The 23,752-nt window shown below is 37.4% G+C and overlaps 1 protein-coding gene across 1 annotated transcript; it reads left to right on the forward strand.

Annotated features, from left to right (window-relative positions):
* Positions 1-466: 466 nt before the first annotated feature.
* LOC124153497 (programmed cell death protein 2) lies at positions 467-21,353 on the forward strand. Its single transcript, XM_046526699.1, has 4 exons — positions 467-1,101; positions 1,225-1,395; positions 5,146-5,360; positions 21,104-21,353. Exons 1-4 carry the CDS (start codon positions 558-560, stop codon positions 21,263-21,265), a joined length of 1,092 nt encoding a protein of 363 aa, XP_046382655.1. The 5' UTR covers positions 467-557; the 3' UTR covers positions 21,266-21,353.
* Positions 21,354-23,752: the final 2,399 nt, after the last annotated feature.

Here is a 23,752-nt window from a genome sequence, read left to right on the forward strand (position 1 = left end):
AATGAATTATATAAAACGCGCAATTCATATAAGTTTACAAATATATATATAAGTCAATTCGGTGCATATCTCGAAGGTAGTTGAAACAGAGTCCATCTGAAGTAGAAACAGTATGAAGATTCACTAATTATACATCCATAAAACTCCATACGAAATTCATATTGGAAATTAGTCCGTACCATGATACTAATATATTATTACCATGATCTGTACTAGTTCCACCAGCTCCACGCTCACAGCACTTTCGATTACTGCATAATATCCATACTTAAATGGAAATTGTTGCTTATTAGCACTACTCTGCGGCCAAACGGCAAACAAATAAAACGCGCACAAAATGACGACAAAAAGTCGCGTTTTCGAGTCTCCTGAAAGTAACCCTCCTTGGTTTTACAAATGACTACCGAAATTCGCAAAAAATGAAAAAGCGCCACAGCAGTCAACGGAATTGAAAGAAACTATGATAACAAATGAGAGGCGTAAATAAGTAGTAGTTGCGCTCTATGGCGAAGTATCAAAGTTTTAAGTTATTATTTGAGTTATTTAACTGATTAGTCATGACAAATTCCAACGATTCTGTTGATTCATCGGATGCTTTGCTTCAAATTGGGTTCGCAAATGAATGTCAGGCATGGAAATTAGAAAGTAGATTTTTCCCAAGTAAAATTGGGGGGAAGCCCGCATGGCTAGCATTCTCTGATTTACCCTGTGGGAAAGACCTTTGCTGCGAGAAGTGTGGAAAACCAACAATTCATTTATGCCAGATTTACGCTCCAATTGACAATAAGCAGTCGTGTTTTCACAGAAGTTTATTTGTGTTCTTTTGCCGCAACCCAGAATGCTGTGATGACAATGACAGCAAGAATTTCAAAGTATTTCGCTGTCAGTTGCCTCGTGCAAATGATTATTATCCGTTTGACCCTCCTGTAGAAGAAGAAAATTGGAGGCCAGACGTGAAAGCGGAAAAGTTTAACACGTTATGCCACATTTGTGGTAACAAATCGTCGAGTAAGTGCAGCAGATGTAAAATATTATTTTACTGCAGCAAAGATCATCAAGCTATTGATTGGAAGGCTGGTCACAAAGCAGAATGTTCAACAGGTGTGATTTTATTCTCATACTTCCATTAAATATTTCTGTATACTTCATCTGCATATCATAAGTTAAGCCATGTCAATGATTTTCTCTTGGTACTTATTACTCCAAGGCGTTCACATTTTTCAGTCTTGTCCATGGAGAAAGTGAAGAGCCGCTCGAACGACGTACTTTTGAAAGAATTCGAAGTGTCAATTGAGACAGAGGAATCGGATGAAGATGATATCCATAAAGATGAACGTGAAGCAATAAAAGAATATGAAGATCTTATTCTTCAAGGCAGGGGAGGTACGCTTCAAGGTATGTATCAGAGTATTTTTAGTTGAATGTCCAAATGTATGATGGTCCTCAATGCCCCTGATGAGTGACCTTATTTTGTGATAGCAATGTTGTGAATTATATGCAAAAAAATCGCCGTATCGCCGCTCTTTAGGAAAGGCATAGCCTGTAGCAATTTTAAAGTTGACTTATTTTCTACCAGTAAGAATTAGCTTTAATTTCGACAGCAACTTTGATATTATCAAATTTTGTTAAAAAAAATCCACCTTATATTCATTACTAGTAATTTAGTTAAATACTTGTTAACCTGAAACTTCCTATGTCCACCTCTCACCCTTACAAGCTAACCTTAAAAATTCTGCTCCACTCCTATCTGTGACAAGCAGTATTTTAAAGAGACATGGTACTGGACGTAACATGTCCATAACCTAGGAGTACCCGAGGTGCACTTATTACTAAATGGCTAATAAAATGGTGCCTGTGTGTCGCAGATGTTTGCAGTTGAGGTTTTTATTCGTGGATGTGTTACTGAAATACAATTGTAATATGTACAGTTTTACAATCGTGATGTACCATGTAATTTTACACTAGGTTTTATTCTTGGGTATTCAGAACTGGGAATATTCCATGAGTGAACAATTAATTTTTTATTCTCATGTCTGACCTCCCATTGTTTTCTCTGTATTTTAACTCTTGGGTTGAGGGCGTTCGTGAGTTGAGCTACCAGCCTGTGGGAGAGAAAAGCAAGAAATAATTTTCCCCTCTAGCCTGGCCACATGTCTGGCAGGGAGTGAACCTTTATAATCTGGGGTGACCCTCTTGTCTTTCTTACCAAAGGATGGTCCAATATTTGGGCACTTGTCCTAGGCACACTAGCACACCCGCGAAAGAAATCAAGGCATGGAGAGGGAAGGAAAAAAATAAGAATTGTGCAGTAAGATAGGAAATCCCTGGAGGGACCCCCTGCCGTGAGGACTGGCCCAGGAGAGCCTCTTAGTGATATCCCTAGGGTGAGGTAAAGTGCCCATGTGCAAGATATATCTAGGTAGCAATAAAAATTTTAATCAACTGCTGCTGGTAGTCAAGCAATTGTCAAACATTTCTTTACTTATTTTATTACCACCTAGGTGAGACTCGAACCCACTACCTCTTGATTGGCAGGTGAGGACTTTAACCTGCCTCCACTGAGGCCGGCAAAATTTAATAACATTTTCCCTGCAGTCAGCAAGCAAAACATATGAAAATGATCTCAGTCTTAAGGTTAAATTTTTTCCAAAAATGCCAAATACATATAAATCAATGGTTTGCACCTATTCTGGTGTTGTGTTTTTGTTTTACACACATGGTTTGCACGAAGTTATTTTAATGGTCTGCTGGGTAGGTTTATTCGTTGCGTTTGTGGACTTAGAGAAAGCATTTGATAAGGTGGATTGGAGCACAATGCTTGGAATCCTAAAGGAAATTGGGGTTCTTTATAATGACAGAAGAATCATCCACAGTTTATACAAAAACCAAGTAGCCGTGATAAAATCAGGGCCCAGCTGTGAAGAAGCAAGAATTAAGAAAGGAGTGCGACAAGGCTGTACATTGTCACCCGTAATTTTCAACGTTTACATTGAAAAAGCCATTAAGGAAATCAAAGAAAAGGCATTGGGAGTGAATATCCATGGAGAAAAAATAAGCATGCTAAGATTTGCCGATGACATAGCCGTTATAACAGAAACAGAGAAGGATTTGAAAAATATTCTGGTTAATATGGGTAGGGTAATGAGTAGATATCAACTGAAAATAAGCACGAAGAAAACCAAGATCTTAGTATGCAGCAGAAGAGAAGAAGTCAAGACCAACGTTAAAATAGGGAGGCAAAAACTGATAGAGGTGGATGAATTCTGTTATTTGGGAAGCAAGATAACTAGTGACGGGAGAAGCAAGAAAGAAATTATCAGCAGAATAGCCCAGGCGAAGAGAGCATTCCACCAAAAGAGAGACCTGCTTACAGCAGGAAACTTAAATATGGATGTAAAGAAACAATTTATAAGAACCTACATCTGGAGTATGCTCCTATATGGAAGTGAGGCATGGACAATGGCCGCAGCGGAGAAAGCAAGGATAGAGGCCTTTGAGATGTGGTGCTACAGAAGAATGATGAAAATCAAATGGATCGACCGAGTTAGTAACGAGGAAGTCCTAAGAAGGGTAGGAGAGAAGAGAAGCCTCATGAAAACCTTAATAAGAAGACGGAACAACCTTATAGGCCACATCTTGAGACATGATGGCCTGATGAAGACAATCGTCGAAGGACAGGTGGAAGGCAAGAATGGAAAAGGAAGAGCTCGAACAAAATATATGGAACAAGTAAAGAGAGATGTGAAAGAGAAGAAATACGTAGGAGTGAAAAGATTAGCTGATAGGAGAACTGAGTGGAGAGCTGCGTCAAACCAATCCTAGGATTGTTGACCAGTGATGATGATGATGATGATGGGTAGGTTTCCTATTAAAATATCTCTGATAACCTGAGACAGCTAAGATGGCAGAATGTTATCCAAAATATGGTTTTATTGAGCCTTGTTCTATTTTTTAATGAAATTGCATGTAATCTTTTTGTAATATTTTATAGAGCTAAGTATTAGCTGGTGTCAATAGTGGCAGGGTTAAGTCCTTGCATGCCAAACCAAAGGTCACTGGTTCAAGTCCCACCTGAGCATGGGTGTTTTTAATGTGTTTTCCAAATATATTTCAGTGATCATAATTGGGACCACCTGTGTTCATTGGAAACATTTTTATGTATTATTTGTTGAATTTACACACTTTCTCAGCTGGTTTTCTCCAATTGAAAACTTTACACCTATCTTATGAATGGATTAGGATTAGGCTCAGCTGTTTTAATCATTTTAGTGCCAGCCTATTTTGCCTGGTGTATTGAGGAATGGCTTTCTTGGCAACTTTGTAGGTTTCAGGATCCGGTAGGTGTCCAGCATGCGGGAATTGTGCATGAATTAATAGACGCTGGGATTGTGCATAAATCATTTATGAATTTTTGCTCCCTGGAGGAATTTCAAAATTTTTTATTTTGAATTCATTTCACCTAACATTTTTCCAGTTCAACACCCATTTTTCTGGCCTGAAATGTGTTTGTCATAATTTTTAGTGCAGTATCTTAGTAAAATTTTTACAGCTGCATCGAAACATGGAATGTCAGACAAGACAACAGAATCAAAATGTCTAGCACTCATGACTCAAATATGATTCAAAAACATGAGGAATAGAATGCCTAAGTTTTTTTTCTCGTGTACTCTCAGTACTTATGGGTATGTTAAAGTATGACAGATACTAAAAACAGTTACAAAAGGTACATGAAGCACAAAAAATAAAAAGCTCAAGAGTTTTAAAAAAAAAACAGCTGATAGATCAGCCCGTGGCAGCCTTGGTACTACGTATAAGGGTGAAAGAAGTCAATTATTTCTAGTTTCATGATAATTCTTTTGTAGGTATGAGTCCAAGTAACTCCAAGATGGATGGAATGGGTACGTTGATCAGAAAAAAATCTATTTCACTTAATTTTACCCCCAAGAAACAGTTCTTATCCTGTTGAGAATGTAGTCATAAACTGTTCATGTAATTATGGTGACCACTGTGATAAATATCCGGCAGAAAGCCTCTTAGCGACCTTCAATTAACTTAGGTTGTGGAAAAAGTGGGTTGATGACTTGCTATCCTTCACAATGACTTTTTTCATGCAATAATAATGGATTTAAAAAATTTTAATTTTAGGTGAAACAGCTGTAGATGCTGATTTGACTGCTATGGCATTGAAAGAAGACAAGACATATGAAAAATTCCGGAAGAAAATTCATTCTAATCCAGATCAGGTTCTGAGGTATGAAAGGGGTGGAAAACCATTATGGGTGTCTGCCAATCACATTCCTAAGGATGCAGACATTCCAAATTGCCCATACTGTAATGAGAAGAGGCAATTTGAATTTCAGGTACATCTTTTATTATTTTTATACCATTATGTTTAATTTTTCAACTGCTGTGATTAAGCTGTCCTTAAAAGGAAATATGTTATATTTATCACTGGGGAAGGAACTGAGAAACACTGTCGGGGATTATCTTCTCATTTTAGGGTTTTGGCTTTTTCATTCATCTATTTCAATAGGGTCGTTTCCTTCATCAAGGAAAATGAAATTCATTGATTGCAATAGGGTAGTTTCCTTCACCAAAGGAAACGAAAGGTATTGATTGCGATTCAGTACCCACCATTAGTGTATTCATAACATACAAATTATTTGGTTTTACAAATCCCAGTTTAGATGAATGGCAGTGATCAATTTTAACTTCAATTAAAAAGGCCAGGTTAGCACCCATGCGATGCCGCTCCACGTGATGTCACAGGGACCTAGTTTCTATAAGAGTAGATAGGAGTTAGTCATACATTGTCTGAGATTACCAATGCATGCATGAGGCACAGAGCACAGGGAAACATTTTTTAATAATCACCTATTAAAACTGCTTATGGTCGGAAAGTTTCCTTCCTTTAGTAAGGCATTAATAATCCTTAATTAAGCCAAGCGCTACCCGCTAGCAGGGTAATCTGCTACCTGCTAGCAGCCACCATCGCAGCGACACACAATATCCAAGGTCACCACACATGGTGACAGCGGGAACCAGAAATACGTCACACGGACTTTTTTCCATCATTCATACTTTGCCGTCACGTTTTCGAGTTCTTGAAAATTTTCACTTTTCAATTAATCGCGAAAAATAGATATCGTCTTTTAAAAAATCGAAAAGTGTGAAATGCTTACTCCAGGAGTCTAATCTTTCGATTTTGGTAACAAAAAAATAGTAGGAAACTGTTGTATATCTATGAAGTAAAATCTGATGCTTTCCCGGCGAATATGTTCAAAAAAGGCTATTCGGGCTTCCAGCCGGGTGGTCTCCCTCCATTCTGCAATTCATTGTGGCAGAATGGAGGGAGACCACCCGGCTGGAAGCCCGAATAGCCTTTTTTGTTGTATATCTATTTTATTTATGTTGCTAGGTATCTCTAGTAACTAGCCTCTTGGCAACTGTTTTGTTTGTGTTGCTAATTACCTAATTGTTATGCCAAGGAGGCTGATGTGTGTGCAATAGTAAATATCCATATACATATACAGATGGAATCAATAAATAATGAGTTGTATCCAGATTAATAACTCAGATACTTGATTTACCACAGAAACCACCCTATTAGTTATGCTCCATTAGTGTATTCAAAATATACAAATTATTTGGTTTTAGAAATCCCAATTTAGAAGAATGTTAATGGTCAATTTTGACCTCATTTGAAAAAGGCCAGATTGGCGTACATGCGATGCCATTCTACGTGACATCACAGGGACCTATTTTCTATAGGAGTAGTTAGGAGTTTTACATCGTCTGAGATTACCAATGCATGAGGTACAGTGCTCGGGGAAACATTTCTTAATAATCACCTATTGAAATTGTCTGAGGTCGGAAAGTTTCCTTCGTATGATAGGGTAATAATAATCCTTATTTAAGCCAAGCACTACCTGCTAGCCAGGTACCTAGCTACCTGCTATCAGCCTGCAGCAAACCGGCACTCAATGCCTCGCCCCATGGTCACCTCACACGTGGCAGTGGGAACCAGAATGGCGTTACACGGGCTTTTCCCAGCATTCCTACTTATAAGGAGACATCGCCAAAGTGATTTTCGGAATCTGTATGCTGATGTTATTTTCTGAAACTATATAGGTAAGGTAGAAAAAGTGTCACAGCTTTCTTCCACATTGGCCCGGGTTCGAGATATATTCGCTTGTAAAGATTTTGCACAGCATGACATCCCTTTAGTAATCGTATCTACGGCCGTAGCGGCGTGGGCTAGGGCGCTAGTCCTCTAACCTGTAATGAGTATCCTGGGTTCGAGTCCTTGTGTCGGCAATATTTTTCTCTCTTCTAATTTTTGAAATCAGTGTTACTTTTTATCCATCTACCGATTCGATTGATGGATTTTTCTTCCTCATAGGAAAATCCACTGGGATTGGTAGCATATTATGTAATTGCGTTTCGCTTGGTTTCGCTGTTAGTAGGGTCCGCCCGCCTTTGTGACGGTGCGGGATTCCTCGTCCCTTCCCTTCCTTCCCTATCCCCTCCCCGGAGGCGTCATCGGGCTCTCATCGCGGCGGCGCCTCCTTCCTTGTTCCTTCCCGTCCTTCCCCTTCTGGGTGTATCCTCGCGAGCCCACCCTAGGGTTTCGTTTCCATTGTTACTTTATATCCCCATCCGTTTTATTTACTTACTTAGCAATTTTTTAAATTCAATATCAATTTATGGATTTTAAATCAAGCTCCGAATTGTGCCTTACCACGCGAATTAGAGGATGCATATAATTACTTACACATGAATTTCCATGTAAAGTGCTAATCATATGCACTGATGCACACCTCTGCCTCGCATCAGTTGACCGATTGTACATCTATTCATGAATCGTTCCCCAGTTTTTGACGCGTGTGCCTCCATTTTCAATGTCTTATTTCCATTTCTGAAGCACCGGTATTTTCCGTCTTCAAGGTTTTTTATTCAAAATCTCATTTCCACTAGGCTTTCCCTCCATCAGATTTTCTCTACAGCCCACCCACTGTCTTCCCAACCAATCTTGATCCTTCGAACAGAATATCCTTCCACTCAGCATGCCTCCCTTATGGCCTGCCTTCTATCCTCCTTCAAAGACTTCCATCCCAACAACCCTCCCTCTGTAGCTGACCCTGGATTATGCCTGAATGAGGCTCTGAGGCCCCATTGTGTGAAAAGGGGTGCAAAAGCTATACAAAGAAGACCTGGAAAACCCCTCTTGAGTGGGCTGCTGGAAAGCAGGGTCATTGTATTGGAAGGGTAGGAGGGGAAACTGGCTAGGGTCAGTAACTGAATGTAAGGATAGGCAATGGTGTTTATTTGTTGAGAAGAAAGACTTGAAATTACGAATATACGCTGTGGGAGCAATGGCTAGGGCGAGGATGATCAAATTCCCCGGAAATTTGCTTGTAAGTCATGAAATACGTCCTTTAATTCACGTGGTAAGTCACAATTCGGAGTTTCATTTAAAGTCTGTAAATTGATAAGAAAATAAAAAAAATCGCAAAGTAACTAAATAAAACGAATGGGGATAAAATGTAACGGTGATTTCAAAAATTAGAAGAGAAAATAATATGGCCGAACTCGAACTGGGACTCGAACGTGGGACACCCACAACAGGTTAGAGGACTAGCACCCTAGACCGCACCGCCACGGCTGTTGTTAACAGGTGTCGGTTACTCAAGCGATGTCATTCTAGACAAAATCTTTACAAGCGAATATCTCTCGAACTCAGGCCTATGAGGAAGGACCTACACTTTTTCTACCTTGCCTATATAGTTTCAGAAAATAACATCCAGATCCTGAGCATCACTTTGGCGATGTCTCCTTGTTAGCCGTCCCAATTTTGCGCCCTTGAAAATTACACTTTGAATTTTATTGCAAAAAATAGATATCGCCATTTAAAAATCTAAGAGCATAAAATATGTACTGCAGGATTAATAATCTTTTGATTTATGCAAAGAAAAAATAATAGGAAACCACCCTATAGATTTAGGGGGCTAGGGTCAAATGTTATTGGTGGCCAGTAGTATTCTGAAATCAGCAAGAGTTCAAATTTTTTTCCCTTTTATCCGTCAAGTTCTGAGCTGAGGACAAGCATCCACCCTTTGAGACCTTGCTTTTCCTAAATCTAAATTGGCCTTTGTCCAGGTTCTTTGATTCTCCTATGTACGTGTGATATTTTTCTTATCTTTTATGTACAGTGGCGAAAAAAATTAATGCAAAGCTCATTGGTATCTGAAAGCGGCCACTTCAGGAACCATTTGCCTTCCAAAATTTTGCCCTCGTAATGCTCTCATACAACCGGGAATTTTAAAACTGTATGCCCCTTATACTGGGTAAATAATCATATCCGTCGCATTATGAAAACGTGTAAAAGATCCAGCGATGCATTCTTCCCCATATTCTCCGAAGTGTGCTTCGCCCACGACACACCTAGAATGGAGTTTACTCTCGTTGGGACATCAGTGGACACAGTCGACATATTGGGCATTGAGACTGCCGTATAGCATTATTGTTCTGGTGGTGTAGTGGAGTATCGTGGTGTAGTAAAGTATCGTGCTATGAATCAAAGATCTCACGGTTCAAGTCCCAGTGACAGATGACTTGATGTTGCACACACACTGAAAACATTTTTCTGATCTTAACACTTCGCCATACCTATCACAAGGTGCATAGGATGTTTCATGGCTATAGAATTCTTAGGCGCTTATTTATTTGTAAAAATTCAATGACTATATTGCATTACCATTTGGGCAGTTGACTGTGGAGTGAATTTTGACTACTATTTACGCGTCGTCCAGCCCAGCTTCAAGGCCCCTAACCATTAGCTGCATGTGCTATGTGTCACGGCCTAAGCCTCTCCCCTTCAATGGAAAACTCCTTTGGAGTACCTCACAGCAGAATGACAGCACTTTTTTGAGCCGCCTCCGAGAAATCAGTTGTCTGTTTTCAGTTCAGTATTGCAATGCTTTGCTCAATATTCTTCGCCCAATAATAGTTTCCTGAGGATTACATTGGAACAACTTAGGTAACATACTGCAATTGAAAAGAAATACGAAGCCAAATTGATTTAGGTAACAGAATATTTGATGGCCTTTATAAGCTTCAATAATTTCTTTCATGTAGTTATCTGAAGTAATTGATTAATTTGCTCAGTAAACAATTTCTTTCATAGTAAAATGATATGTGTAAATAGAGTATTTTGAACCTTATAATTTCTTTAAAACTTGATTTTTAAGCACAAAGATGGTCCATGCGAACGCATATTTTTATTAAGAGCATTCATTAAAAATTAGATCTTTATGAAATTAGATGTGTCTGAACTCAGTGTTAAATGCTTTTCAATTCTATAAACTCACATAAAATGAGAATCATAAAAGTATTATGATTTTCACTTATTGAAAAGTTATTTAGGAAACTGGAAAGATTACGAAAATTGGAATGGGTGCAAAGGAACTTAATGGAATTCGACTCTATTTTTGAGTAAATAGGAGGGAATGGCTTTTTTCTAGAATTTTCTTCCATTTTAATTGAATTATTATTAATATTTTCCTAGCTATAAGTTGATAAATATCATGACACACCTATGTATTTTTCCTTGTGAATTTCTCGTTCAGGCAAAATCAATCAATTGATTCTTGAATTTATTTCTTCTAATTCTAGCAAATATTTTTTTTTTGCTCAAATTCAATCTTTGATGCTAGCTTTCTTTATCAATTCCTGCATGATTCCCCTCTTCTCTGAAGCACACATGCTGTACCGAGCAGTCATTTACCTATCAACTCCGTTTTTGTGTCCGAATTGTTTTCCACGAAGTATTTAATGTCCACAATTAAATTCATTTACTTTTATTTTGCTACGTAGTCTGCTTCAGAAGTCCATCTTTAATGCACATTTCAATTAAGGAACAATCATGGAAGTAAATCCTTCGTAAGAAAGTGAAAAGGAAATGTCTGAGGTATATGAGGTAAATTTTATGTAAGCATTAGGTGACTTTCTGGAAATATTTTTTCTAAAACAATGGCAAAATTCAACCACACACTGTAATTCATGGGATTGTTAAAAAAAGCTATCGCTCCTCTTCATTGAATAAAGAATATTGGAAATTCGGCCAGAAAATGAAGATGTCGCAATAAATGGTAATTCACCTAATTACAAGAACGAGTGGATGGGTGCTTGAATTCTTCAAGCGGGTGTGTAAGTGGTAGAAGATATGGTGGTGTCAATTGTAGCCTAGTCCTGGGTCCATAAGTTGGTAAAAAGTTCGAAATTTTCACCACGTAATGTTAAAGATTTTCGACATATTTTATGAAAACGCATATTCGATATAAATCTAAAGGTAGTCCATTCTCTTCATTAATTTTTATTGGGAAGTAAGAGGAATACTAATATGCACACACACTTCAAATTTCATTGCTCTAACTGAAATAGTTATGAAGATATGTCATTTTGAATATTTTCTACAGTAATCGAATCGAACTTAAAAAAAAGTAACATCTATTTTGAAAAATACGAAAATCTATTCATATTTTTATTAGGTTATACATTTCTTTTCATTCTATTCATCGACTATCAATTAATTTCTCAACTATGCCCGTGGATACTAAATTCTATGTGGTATGGCAATTCGTTATATTTTAAGGAAACGCATATTCGATATATATCGAATTTGACGCTACATACAAAACATACTGTGCATAATGAGGAATACCAATATGTACCCATTTACCAAATGTCGTTCATCTACCTCAAATACTTATCATGTTATGTCAATATTGGTATAACTTCCAATGATTTAATCGAACTTTCGATTATATGCTGACATCTGTACAGTAAATTGCTCATAGCTTTTGGTTATAATTTCATTCTATGGTCATCCACTATCTATTTCCTTCACAACTATGCCCGTGGATGCTAAATTCTATGTGGTATAGCAATTCGATATATTTTAGGTAAAAGCAGATTCGATATATGTATATCGAATGTGAGACTACATAGTAAACATATTTCCCCTGTGCATTATGAGGAATACCAATATGCACCCATTTACCAAATATCATTCATCTACCTGAAATACTTATCATGTTATGTCAATATTCGTATTTATTGTAATAATCGAATCGAACTTTCGATTATACTGACACTTGTACAGTAAAATGCGCAATGCTACTGATTCAAATTTCCTTCTGTGGTCTAACACTATAATATTCCCCCTCAACTTTGCCCGTGGATGTTAAATACAATGTATTATAGCAATTCGATATATTTTAAGAAAACGCAGATTCGATATATATCGAATATGAGACTACATAGTAAACATATTTACACAACACATTATGTGTAATACCAAGATGCATCAATTCACCAAATTTCATTGGTCTAACAGTAATACTTATTAAGTTATGGCAATTTACGTATTTAGTAAAATAATCGAATCGAACTTTCGATTATACTGACATCTGCACAGTAAAATGCCCATAACTATTGATTAGAATTTCAGTCTATGGTCGTACACTATCTACTACCTTCTCAACTATGTCCGTGGATGCTAAATTCTATGTGTTATAGCAATTCGATATATTTTAAGGAAAGGCAGATTCGATATATATCGAATGTGAGACTACATACAAAACATATTTCCCCTGTGCATTATGAGGAATACCAATATGTACTCATTTACCAAATTTCATTCATCTACCTCAAATACTTATCAAGTTATGTCAACATTCGTATTTGTTATAATAATCGAATCGAACATTCGATTATTCTGACGTCTGTACAGTAAAATGCTCATAGCTATTGATTAGAATTTCATTCTATGGTCGTACACTATCTATTACCTTCTCAACTATGCCCGTGGATGTTAAATCCTAAGTATTATAGCAATTCGATATATTTTTGGAAAACGCAGATTCGATATATATCGAATGTGAGACTACATACAGTACGTATTCCCAGTGTACTTCATGAGAAATACCAAGATGTACTCATTTACCAAATTTCGTTGGTGTAACGAAAATACTTATCAAGTTATGCCAATTTACTTATTTGGTATAATAATCGAATCGAACTTTCGATTACACTGACACCTGTATGGTGAAATGCGCAACTCTAATGATTCAGAATTCTTTTTACGATCATCAACTATTTAATACCACCTCAACTTACCCCTTCGATGCTACATACTATGTGATATAGCAATTCGATACATTTTAATAAAACGCAGAATCGATATATATCGAATATGAGACTACATACAAATTATATTTTTACAGTGAATTATGAGGAATACTATGATGTACCAAATAACCAAATTTTATCGGTCTATCAAAAATATTTAAGAAGTTATGCTACTTTAGGTATTTGGTATAATAATCGTATCGAACTTTCGATTATGCTGACCCCGGAACTCTGAAATACGCAATTTCATTGGTTGGTATTCCATTTCTTGGTCTTTCTCAATGTTAGCCCGGCACCTCTGTCCCCATTTATGAATATTCCAAGTACTTATTAGCATTCGATAAAATACAATAAAACGTAGATTCGATATATATCGAAGGTGAGCCCACCAGCAGTAGTATGTTTAACATTGCTCCGTGAAGAATACCAAGATGTACCATTCCTGCAAATTTCATTGGTCTACCTGTAATACCAACCAAGTAGTGCAAATTCACGTTTTTCAATGGCAGTAAAGGTTCGCCGAACAGGCAATGGCGGCCCTTATATCACACTCATATACCCATCCATGGTGCATGAGGCCTAAGATAATAATTTGAAAACAAAAGAGCAATGCATTTCGAAGAATGGACCGCGATGGTTGATTGGGTATCGTCCCATACTTATCGTATTTCTCCCGTCTACTGCCATACTCCCTCCTATAAGGCGATGCGTGTCTTTCTTACCGAGTCCGACCTCAAGCCGTTTGGCGGGGAGGAATGGCGGCGATCGTCGGGAAGCCAAAAAAATAATTTGGGAAAATTTCAAAATGAAATAATTCATTAACTATTACAATACCTAATTAAAAAAGAAAACCCAAAGTCTACCGAATAGGTAGGCTTGTGCCAACATCTTCGCGAGCTACATAGCTTAAGTTTTGTTCGCCAGCTCTCAAATCGAAATCACATAAGAACGCGTGTAAATCGATATCTCGAAATCGGCTCGACTTAGAAGCTTCTAACCCATGCCAAAAAAATCGGCCAAAAAACTAATGTTTCCCATTTGGATCTCGTCCGCGTGCGGCGATTTAAAGTTGGTCATATCGCGAATTTATTTTTTTTCCATAAGAGCCCATGTTAAAGTAGATCGATATATCTCGAAAAGTATCGCACTTTTTGGCATTTTCAGATTTTTTCTCCCGATGAATATTTTTTTAGTTTTTCCACAAAAAATCTCAGCTCGATAGGCCCGGTAGTTTGGGCTGCTAATTATGGTCAATCACCCAATCAGTGAATCAGATTTCAGCTATTATTGTGTAATAAAATGTTGGCATTGATAGGTAAATGTAATGAGCAACTAATTTTTTATTTGATACATTTTGGTTTGTAAGTAAGTCTTTTAAACTTATAGTGACAAAAATCAATATCGGATTAGGGGATTTTAAAAATTAGTATGCCAATTAATATAACTGTCTTACATCCGCATTACTGATTTGAAATTACCACGAATAATTGATTGTGAGTCCGCGCCCGTGAAGAAAATATTCCAACGCCCACGCAGCGTCGCGGATACAAGAGCAGCCAGCCGATCCCGTCCCCTCCCCGCTTGCTTCTCCCCCTCCCACACCTCGAATGCAGCAAAAATCATCCCGTGTGTGCTGCTAGGAGGGCTACGTTCATCTTTGATAATATAAATCAGAAGACAGTAGAAGGCAAAAAACTATGCGTAGTGAGACGACTTGTCCCTTATTTGGCGCCTCGTCAGCATGAAACAAATCGATGTTACCAACTGTTAGAGACGTGATGAAATATTTTTAGATCCGAGAACGCAGGAAAGGAGCCTACGGTCTATGAAGATGCCTCTCGAGTGGCTATAAAGGTGTGGGAACTTAAGGTATGCACTTCTATTCCGGTGTTGTCTGACAGCTGTGACTAAATGGATTTTGGGTGAAGGCCGCTGGCATCACCTCCCCGCTCCCCCCTCGAAAAGATGCACCATAATTCACACCAAGTGCATCTTCCTTCGTTAGTCTTACTGATATTTGATGTTTCAGCATCGTCTGGTGAGGAACAATCACGAGAGAATTACTCAATTACAGTGAAACCTCGATATAACGACACCCCACGGTGCACTAATAAACACTCGCTATAACGAATTGTCGCTTTACCGGAGGTGGAGCAAATAATAGCCAATATACCTGTTGCGAACAGATATACAGGAACAGGAGTGGTGCGGCGACAGATAAACATCTATTCGATAAACGTAAGCATAAATCCAGACAAAAGGCGATGTTTTTTTGCATCACTAAATTCCCTTACTCAAATAACGACTAACTATTCAAACAATTTATAAGCGCCGCACTGAATAAAAATCATGCAAAGCATTGTTTCGCCAATCATTATATTTATCGAACGACAGTTTACCACATAAATTTGATACTGAGCACTCCATTAACTTCATTTCTAACAGATCGCTAGCAATTACAGAGGTTAAGGAGTATTGATGAAAGTCTTCCGGCGGTGAAACCCTCGCTATGGCGAGAGCCAACACCGAAAGGGTCTCGTAAAAACGAATTTTTTAACACGCTCATTATAGGGTCAATTGACGGTGCATCGGCTATATCTCGTAATAGCGGGAGTGTCGCTATAGCCCGTACTCGCTTTAACGAGGTTCCACTGTATCTACTTTCCAGTCTGTATTTCTTATGTCAGTGTCATTCCTCGCCTTTCGCTGCTGTCAACAAAGTTTTGGTAAATTCTTTCGCGAATCTCTCGTCCGCATGTATGTGTATAATAAAAGGAATATTTAAATTCAAATTTGAACGTTCATCAATAGATTTTTAATTTCCACAGCGCTACGCTCAGATATAGCCAAAGGAACCTGAGTCTCTCTCCAGTATATCATCAGCGGGTAGTCCTTTACGTCGATATTCAAATCCAGCAATTAAAGAAATCTCGGATTGGTCGCCGAACGCATCCTTGTAGCAACGCAAATTGGGTCCCTAGATTACCCTCCCAATGTTTACGTCACAAATCCAAGTCAACATAGTGCAATTAGCAAATAGACCACTGCAAGGGATGAAATACGATTTGATGCTTTCCCGGCGAATGATGTGGGTAAACTCATTTCGGGGTTCAACAAAATTTATCCCTTAGGATGAGCCCCGAGTCGGAGCTTGAAACGTTGGCCATTATGTAAAAATTAACCCAGTGGGAATCCCGAGAAGAGTTTACCCACACTGCAAGGGATATTGGAATTATGCTTATAGCAAAGGGATGATGCCTCCTTTTTGGGTGGTTTTCACTTGGTACCATCATAATAAAATCCTTTTTAATTTTGTGTATCTACTTTTCACCCGGAAAGCAATCGATAATCATATATTTTATAACTTTTGCTAATCTTCCGACAGGGGAGGCAAACCTCCAAAAGTGGGACCGTGCTTCTTCAACTAACACCACACATTCCCCTCTAAACTTGTATTGATAAGTCCCTTTGCCCTTTTTCATCAGACAAGAGTATAGTCTTTCAATCCAATAAAATGGAGCCCTTTGATGACACCTCTCTTTTCTTATTCACAGTAATTAGCATCTTTTTCTGTTTACTTAAGTAATTCTGGTGCACTAGCTTTGATGTATCTTACGAAGTTATGACTTTTGCGTGAGCTAAAGTTGGGGGAACGATCATTGTTGTTGCTTGGTTCTTGCATTTACCTCTATCACAGTTGGCAGATGCATTTTCCCTGAAGAAGTTCCAATTTGAGTTTATAGTCCTTAATGTTTATTTTATGAGGAAAGTAGGGAAACAAATTGGCTAATTTCTCGCCAGTTTAATTTTCTACGGATGAATTGATGAAGAAAATTTTTGACACTGTTTTCCCATACAAGAATTGACGATGTTGACTCAACGCTCTCCGATGATTCCCTTTTTTCCTCATTTGTCGAGTTTCTTTAGGATTCAATCCAGCAGCCATCATCTTTCTTTTCGTCAGCTTGTCTCTCAAAATATTTCTTCATTAGGGGGAACCTTATGCTCCTCCTTGCACTTACACGCAAAAATATCGCATAATTTAAAATGTTCCTTTAAAATTGTTTGAGTTTTATACTTTAATAAATCCCTACTTTTGGCCTAGTTTAATTTTCCGTAAGTTTTAGTACTTCCTGTGGTACTGCTAAGGCCATTTAGTCACATTCATAATGGAAGATACGTGCGTCACCATAGTTCGCACACCTTTAAAGTTACTCGAGAGGCGTCTTCATAAACTGTAGGCTCCTTTCCTGCGTTCGCGGATCTAAAAATATTTCATCACGGCTCTAAAAGTTGGTAACATCGATTTGTTTAACGCTGACGAGGCGCCAAATAAGGGACAAGTCGTCTCACTACGTGTCATTTTTTACCTTCTACCGCCTTCTGATTTATATTATCAAAGATGAACGCCCTCCTAGCAGCACACGCGGGATGAATTTTGCTGCATTCGAGGTGTGGGAGGGGGAGAAGCGAGTGGGGAGGGGAAGGGATCGGCTTGCTGCTCTAGTATCTGCGACGCTGCGTGGGCGTTGGAATATTTTCTTCGTGGGCGCGGACTCAAATTAGGCATTTTGTGGCTAAACGGTGGCAGATACGTCAAAATGCACGAAATTTTTGTTCTGAATGGGCAGTAACTCAGCGAAATCTATAGGAAATGATCATAAAACATTATTTTTTTCGAATATTGACCCTCCCCCCCTGAATTTTATTTGAGCAAGGGTCAGGGGTTCACGTAGAAGTCTCAAATTTTTCAGGCCTTGTTTTTGATTGGTCCCACAACGTTATTTCATTGGGCCAGATGGATTTGAAAAAAATCGATTTTTGCGATCTGCCCTAATGTACAGTCGTATACACTGGAACAGGGTTAAAGGGAGTACAGGCTATTGAGAGACCACTTCGATTACGAGAGACAGCGGAGCACTGCCAATTGACTCTGTGATTATCATGTAAAAAAATCCGTTTTTATGAGGTCCTTTTGGTGTTAGCAGTTGCCATCGCAAGAGTTTCCATCACTCGGAAACCTTCACCAAGAGTCCCTAATCTCTGTAATTGCTGGCGATATGTTAGAAATGAAGTTCCCAGGGAGTACTCAGTCTCAAATTCATGCAGTAAAAAAAAGTTCAGTATATAAGTACTTCATTTCGGTGAAAATTTTGTGGCATTAACGTTCACGAATTTTTGATCGTCTTTTGTTCCTCGGGTGGTAGAAGGCAGTCGACAGTATACCCACACGTCCGTGAGTTGTGAGATAGGTTGATCACATAAATGCACAGTGTACATAGAAAAATGGCTTCATTGGTTATGCATTGGGATAATGTTGACGAGGCAATGCTTTGTATGATTTTTATATAGCACGGCGCTCATAAATTGAATGGCTAGTTTGTTATTAAGGTAAGGAAATTTAATGTTGCAGCAAAAACTTTGCCTTTCTGGATTTATGCTTATGTTTATCGGGTAGAAATGTCTGTCGCAGCACCAATCCTGTTCCTATATATGTGTTGACAATGGGTTCTTTTGGCTCTTATTTACTCCACCTCCGGTGAAGCAGCAATTCGCTATAGCAAGAGTCTTTTGAGCACCATGGGGTCTCGTTTTATCAAGGCTGCACTGTATTTTCTGTAGTTATCTGCTCTCTTCTTCTAAGTGTAGGAGTTTTTAATGAATGAGCGTAGGTTTTGTATCAATGAATGAGTGTGAGTAATCCATTTCCATTTACCCATTTGTGCCCTGGATTATTTAGTCCACGATTTTGATGATTTTAGGACTATTGGCTCCTAACCCTTAGTAAACTAAGCAACCTATCCCAGTCGTGGATAATATAAAAAAAAATCTCTCTTTGAAATACATACGTATGTATTTTTGGCACTTTTAAATTGCTACAGAATTTATTACAGTTTCTGTTGAGTGGTACATGAACTCTTGAACGTTCTGTAGAAATTCCTGTCCATAATTTTATATCTACACAATAAGAAGAATTTAACTCTAAAATTGGAAATAATATTTTTGAAACTTTTCTGTGCTATGCAAAAAAAAAAAAATTGAAGCCAAGTTAATAAAAATTGCATGGGCTGACTGAAATGCATGGCCTATGACCTATAAATATGTAATGTGCTTTAGCCACTACACCAACACATCTTCATATGAGGAAAGTGTAATTATACTGTACGCAACTGCTGTTAGCAATGGCATCGAAATTCCTCATCAAATTTCCGAGTTGTCACTTTTGATTATTCTTATTTTGTGGCATGATTATTAGAAGTTAAGTATTTAATGTTCTTATTTTATCGATTTTTCCCTTCACAATTTGCTTTTGGTGAGAAAAAATTAGAAGAGCTGTGAATTATTGCAAGGAGCCTCATTAAATAACGCAATCAGGAAAGTTTATTAACTTGAGAGCCATTTTGCAAGAATTGAAGCGTGATAAACATCTAGCAAAATAGCTGGTATTACCTTGGATTCTGAAATCACCAGGAGATGGCAATATTCCGTAGTGAAAAGCCTCGTAGAGATTACAAAGTGAAGGTATTCTGCTGTTTTTTCATGAGCTTCATTTTCATTCAGCCAGAAGTGTCACGCTTAAATGAATTAGATATAATATGGCAATAACATGTTGATTAGTTATTATATCAAGCAATAATTTATTTATGGTGTAGAGTCTTAGATTCTCTCCAGATGGTATCAAGATCATTTCCTGAACACATTCTTTTATTAGGAAAATGTATGTGAGTTGGTTACTCAGATATCGTTGCAGTCGAAAGTTAATTTTATCGAATTTGTCCAAAATTCGTATAGAGCAAGGCACCTTAGTTAGAGGAGCTCTATTGTATAAACAAAGGAACTAATTTAAATGCGACCAAAAGCATGAGAGATAATTTTTATTTTACTTCGTTTAGTGTATTCCTGCGTTTTTTCATATACCTATTTGAAAAAAATCACCTGTTATAGAGTATTTCTCATTCTTAATTTTTTTCCAAAAAAATACCATTTCTGTGAGTAAAATCTCACAATGGTATTGTTAGCCATTTGAAGCTTTGTGTTTGTTTCCACATTAGTATTAGTTACTTCCATGCAACAGTAGTTATAATGTGGGAAAGTAATCACATTAACAGTTGATTTCCAGACTTTCGCTGGTGTAGCGCCGGTTCGATGGAGAAGGATATTCAAAATAACGTTCGCTCACTTCGAGGTTCAAAACACAACTATTTATTCTCTCTCTTTTACAACGGGCCCAAAAGCCCTTCTCCCGTCGAGGGCTTCACGCCCCCACCTCTTGGGTTTCCCCCAAGAGTCCATGCCCTGAGCAGTCGACAGCGCTCTCCTACAGCTGGCAACTCGTTTTTTTGATTTATTTTGTTATTTATACTCCTTATATTTAGGCAGGTAGCTTTCCAGTTTATTTTTTTTATCCATTATGAATGTTAAGACTTTTTAGGTTTTCCTCGTTGGGAATGGCCTTATTTTTGTACTATTATCGTGAGGATCTGATTTTTAGGAGGATTTAATTTTGGAAGTTAATCCATTATTATGGTTGAACTAATGATTTATGTTAAGAATTTATGGGCTAATCGATATGTTTTAATATTTATTTTGCTGTACAAGTGAGAAAATGGTAGGGGCTGTGGAACTTTGTGTGTGTGTGGAAAATTGTGTCCAGGTATTATTGTGATTATGTATTCATAAAAAGCATATGCTGTGGTAGAATATGCTTACATCATCTGGCGAGGAGAATAGTATACAGTTGTATTTCAGTACAGTAATTTTACAGTAATATTACAGTAATTTTTCTATTATTTATGTGGTTCTTACTTAGCACATTGTGCTAAAAATATATTTTCTCTTTCTTAGTTATATTATTTGTTTACATTAACTATTAATCTGTTTGTTTTGACTGTTTCTTGTTATAAATTTTCAGATTTTGCCACAAATGTTAAATTATCTGCAAATGGATGACATTGGGAAGAGTATAGATTGGGGAACTCTGGTCGTATTTACATGTTCGGAGAGCTGTGATTCAGGTCCTGCCTACAAGAAAGAGTGTATCTGGAAACAGGATTTTTCCTATGAAAGCACTTGATTCAGTTAATGTTGAGGTAATTCTATTGCGTATTTTGTTTCTAATTGATGTGCTTGTATAATTTCTATTAAATATTCTTATTTTGAAATGTGTTATTTTTTACAATCGTGCAATTACATGCCCTCTGTGATATGTTGTAGTCACACAATGTGTGTCAAATGTTGTAGAATTTTAAGGGTGGTCCTAAATTCTGTGGGGTTTGGGCAAAAGTTGGTTTACGCAAGATTTCACCAGAGCCATCCAGAATACAATACATGTGATCTTATTCCTTGGAAATTCAGTAGCTTTGGATGTCTCTTTTTTGATGTAGTGTATGTGTTCGCTGTTCTCTGATAGCTAACGTTCTATTTTAGTTCTCTTCCTATTTTCCATTTATCCATGCTTTTTTTCCTTTCCTCATTTCCCTTCCTCCTATCACCGGCACTCTTTCCTATGTATCTTTACATCAAAGTCCTGATAACTTTACATGTAAGCACCCAAAGCCAATAATAGGGTGGTAACTGAACTAAAAATCCTGGAAATTCAGGAAAAGTTATGGAATTTCATTTTGTAGATAGTTATGGACTGAATTGAAAAAAATATGTATTTCCGTCAAAATTTGGCCTGGTGATCACCCTTCATGTAACTGATTTTGTCCAAATTTGGCAAATTGTCTTCATTTGATAAAATAACGAAAATCCAGTCTCTTTGTATTACATGCAGGGTTTTCAAGGAATGGGATTGCTGTATACTAAAATTTCAGGGAAGAGTTTTAAAATAAGACTTCATATCTTCAGAGTAGGGAACTTGAATGAGTGCTGCAAAGTTATGCATTTTTCAAATCTTTTTAGTATCCCTCCTAGCCTATCAATGCCTTCAAAATGAGCCATTGCATGTATTTTTATCATCCTTATTTCCAAGGAAAAGAAATTGTATGGATATTTATGCGAAATTAGTCACTACATGTACATATTAACTTTTTTAACCTCCTTAAAAGTGCCTACTTGGTTGGGTGTATACTATTACACATTAAAGTCAGGAAAATTCTGAAATTTTCTGGAAGAGAGAGGATTTGTTTGAGAAATGTCTGCCCCCTGGAATTATTATCCTTCAATCAACATTCCTTTTATTTTGCTGACTTAATAGTATTGAATTTTACCTTTATTGTTTCTGCCAAAAATTCACCTGGATGGGGAATGGACTCATGGCAGTGATCACAGTGCAGTGGGTAGTTGTCCCCTTAAATCCCAAGTGCCAGTGGTCTCCTGCTTGAGGTGAAGGAGAGATTTCACAGAAATCGCAACCCCTAAATGACTGATGTGTGGAGGGAACTAATCATTCAGCATTCTAATTATATTAAAGACTATACTTATAACTGCTTATGAATAGTCGGATTGTTGGGAAGACAGTTGTTAACCTGTACAGTGAATGCTTACATATAAACACCAAATAGTAATGAAAACCATTGCAAAAAAAACGTTAGGCTTGATAATAATTCAAACCCTAATTTCTGCTTGGTTATGCTACATCCAGTTTCACCACCTTGTTAGTCTATGTGAATTACCAAATAACCTTCTATTTCTTCAGTGTCACAAATTACCTCATCCATTAGTCATAAAACTATGCATACCCTACAGGCGTTGGATTTCAAGGGCATTCTGTTTATATCTCTGCATTCAAAGCTAGTCTGGGTTACTGGTCCTGTGTGATAGATCATAGGCAATTCTGGTGATTAAATTTGTGGTATCTCTAGGATACCCATTTTCTTGGTCTTAGTGAATTTTTCTCCTCTTACAGTTTATATGCAGGCTATGATGAGCTTTTATAGCTTTCATGGATGGAGGCCATTTCCTCCATTTATTTCACTTTTTTGCTGGTAGACCAAATAATTGTGTTTTTGTCAAAGCTTACATGCGATTGGTATTCAAAGGCCATTATAATTCTTTATATGCACTTTAGAAAACCAATATTTTTACTTACAGTTGATCAATTCAATATATGATGGATCACCTTATATGTATCAGTTGTCCAAAAGTGTCTATGAGGCCTCATCTGATCCCGTTTTCCAATGATTGCATCTTGTGATCTTGCATTCTGTACATGTTAAATGCACAAATTGTGATTTTGAGATGAGTATGGGCTATATGCCCCCTCAATTGTTAGTATGCTCAAATATTTGACTGCCATTATCATTCATAAGTACTAGCTACTTTTTGATCAGTTTTATGGGTAAAAAACATTCTGAAAAATTATTGGCTAGTTAGGCAAGGGTATATCATGTGAGGTTATAGGTTACATATCAAAAAATTATTAGGGTTATTATCTTGGGTGCCAGAGATTTCTATGCCATATCTAGGTCTCTTGTGGAGGCTACTCCTTTGTGAAAGATTCATGTTGAAAAATCCATCATTATTATTCCTAATATTGCGGAGCATGTGAAGTATTTATTTTATTCAGGAGAAATGAATAAAGTTAGATGCACCGTACGTATTATTTTATTACAGTGGT

The sequence above is a fragment of the Ischnura elegans genome, chromosome 2, assembly GCF_921293095.1.
Source record: "Ischnura elegans chromosome 2, ioIscEleg1.1, whole genome shotgun sequence".
In the NCBI taxonomy this organism is placed as follows: Eukaryota; Metazoa; Arthropoda; class Insecta; order Odonata; family Coenagrionidae; genus Ischnura; species Ischnura elegans.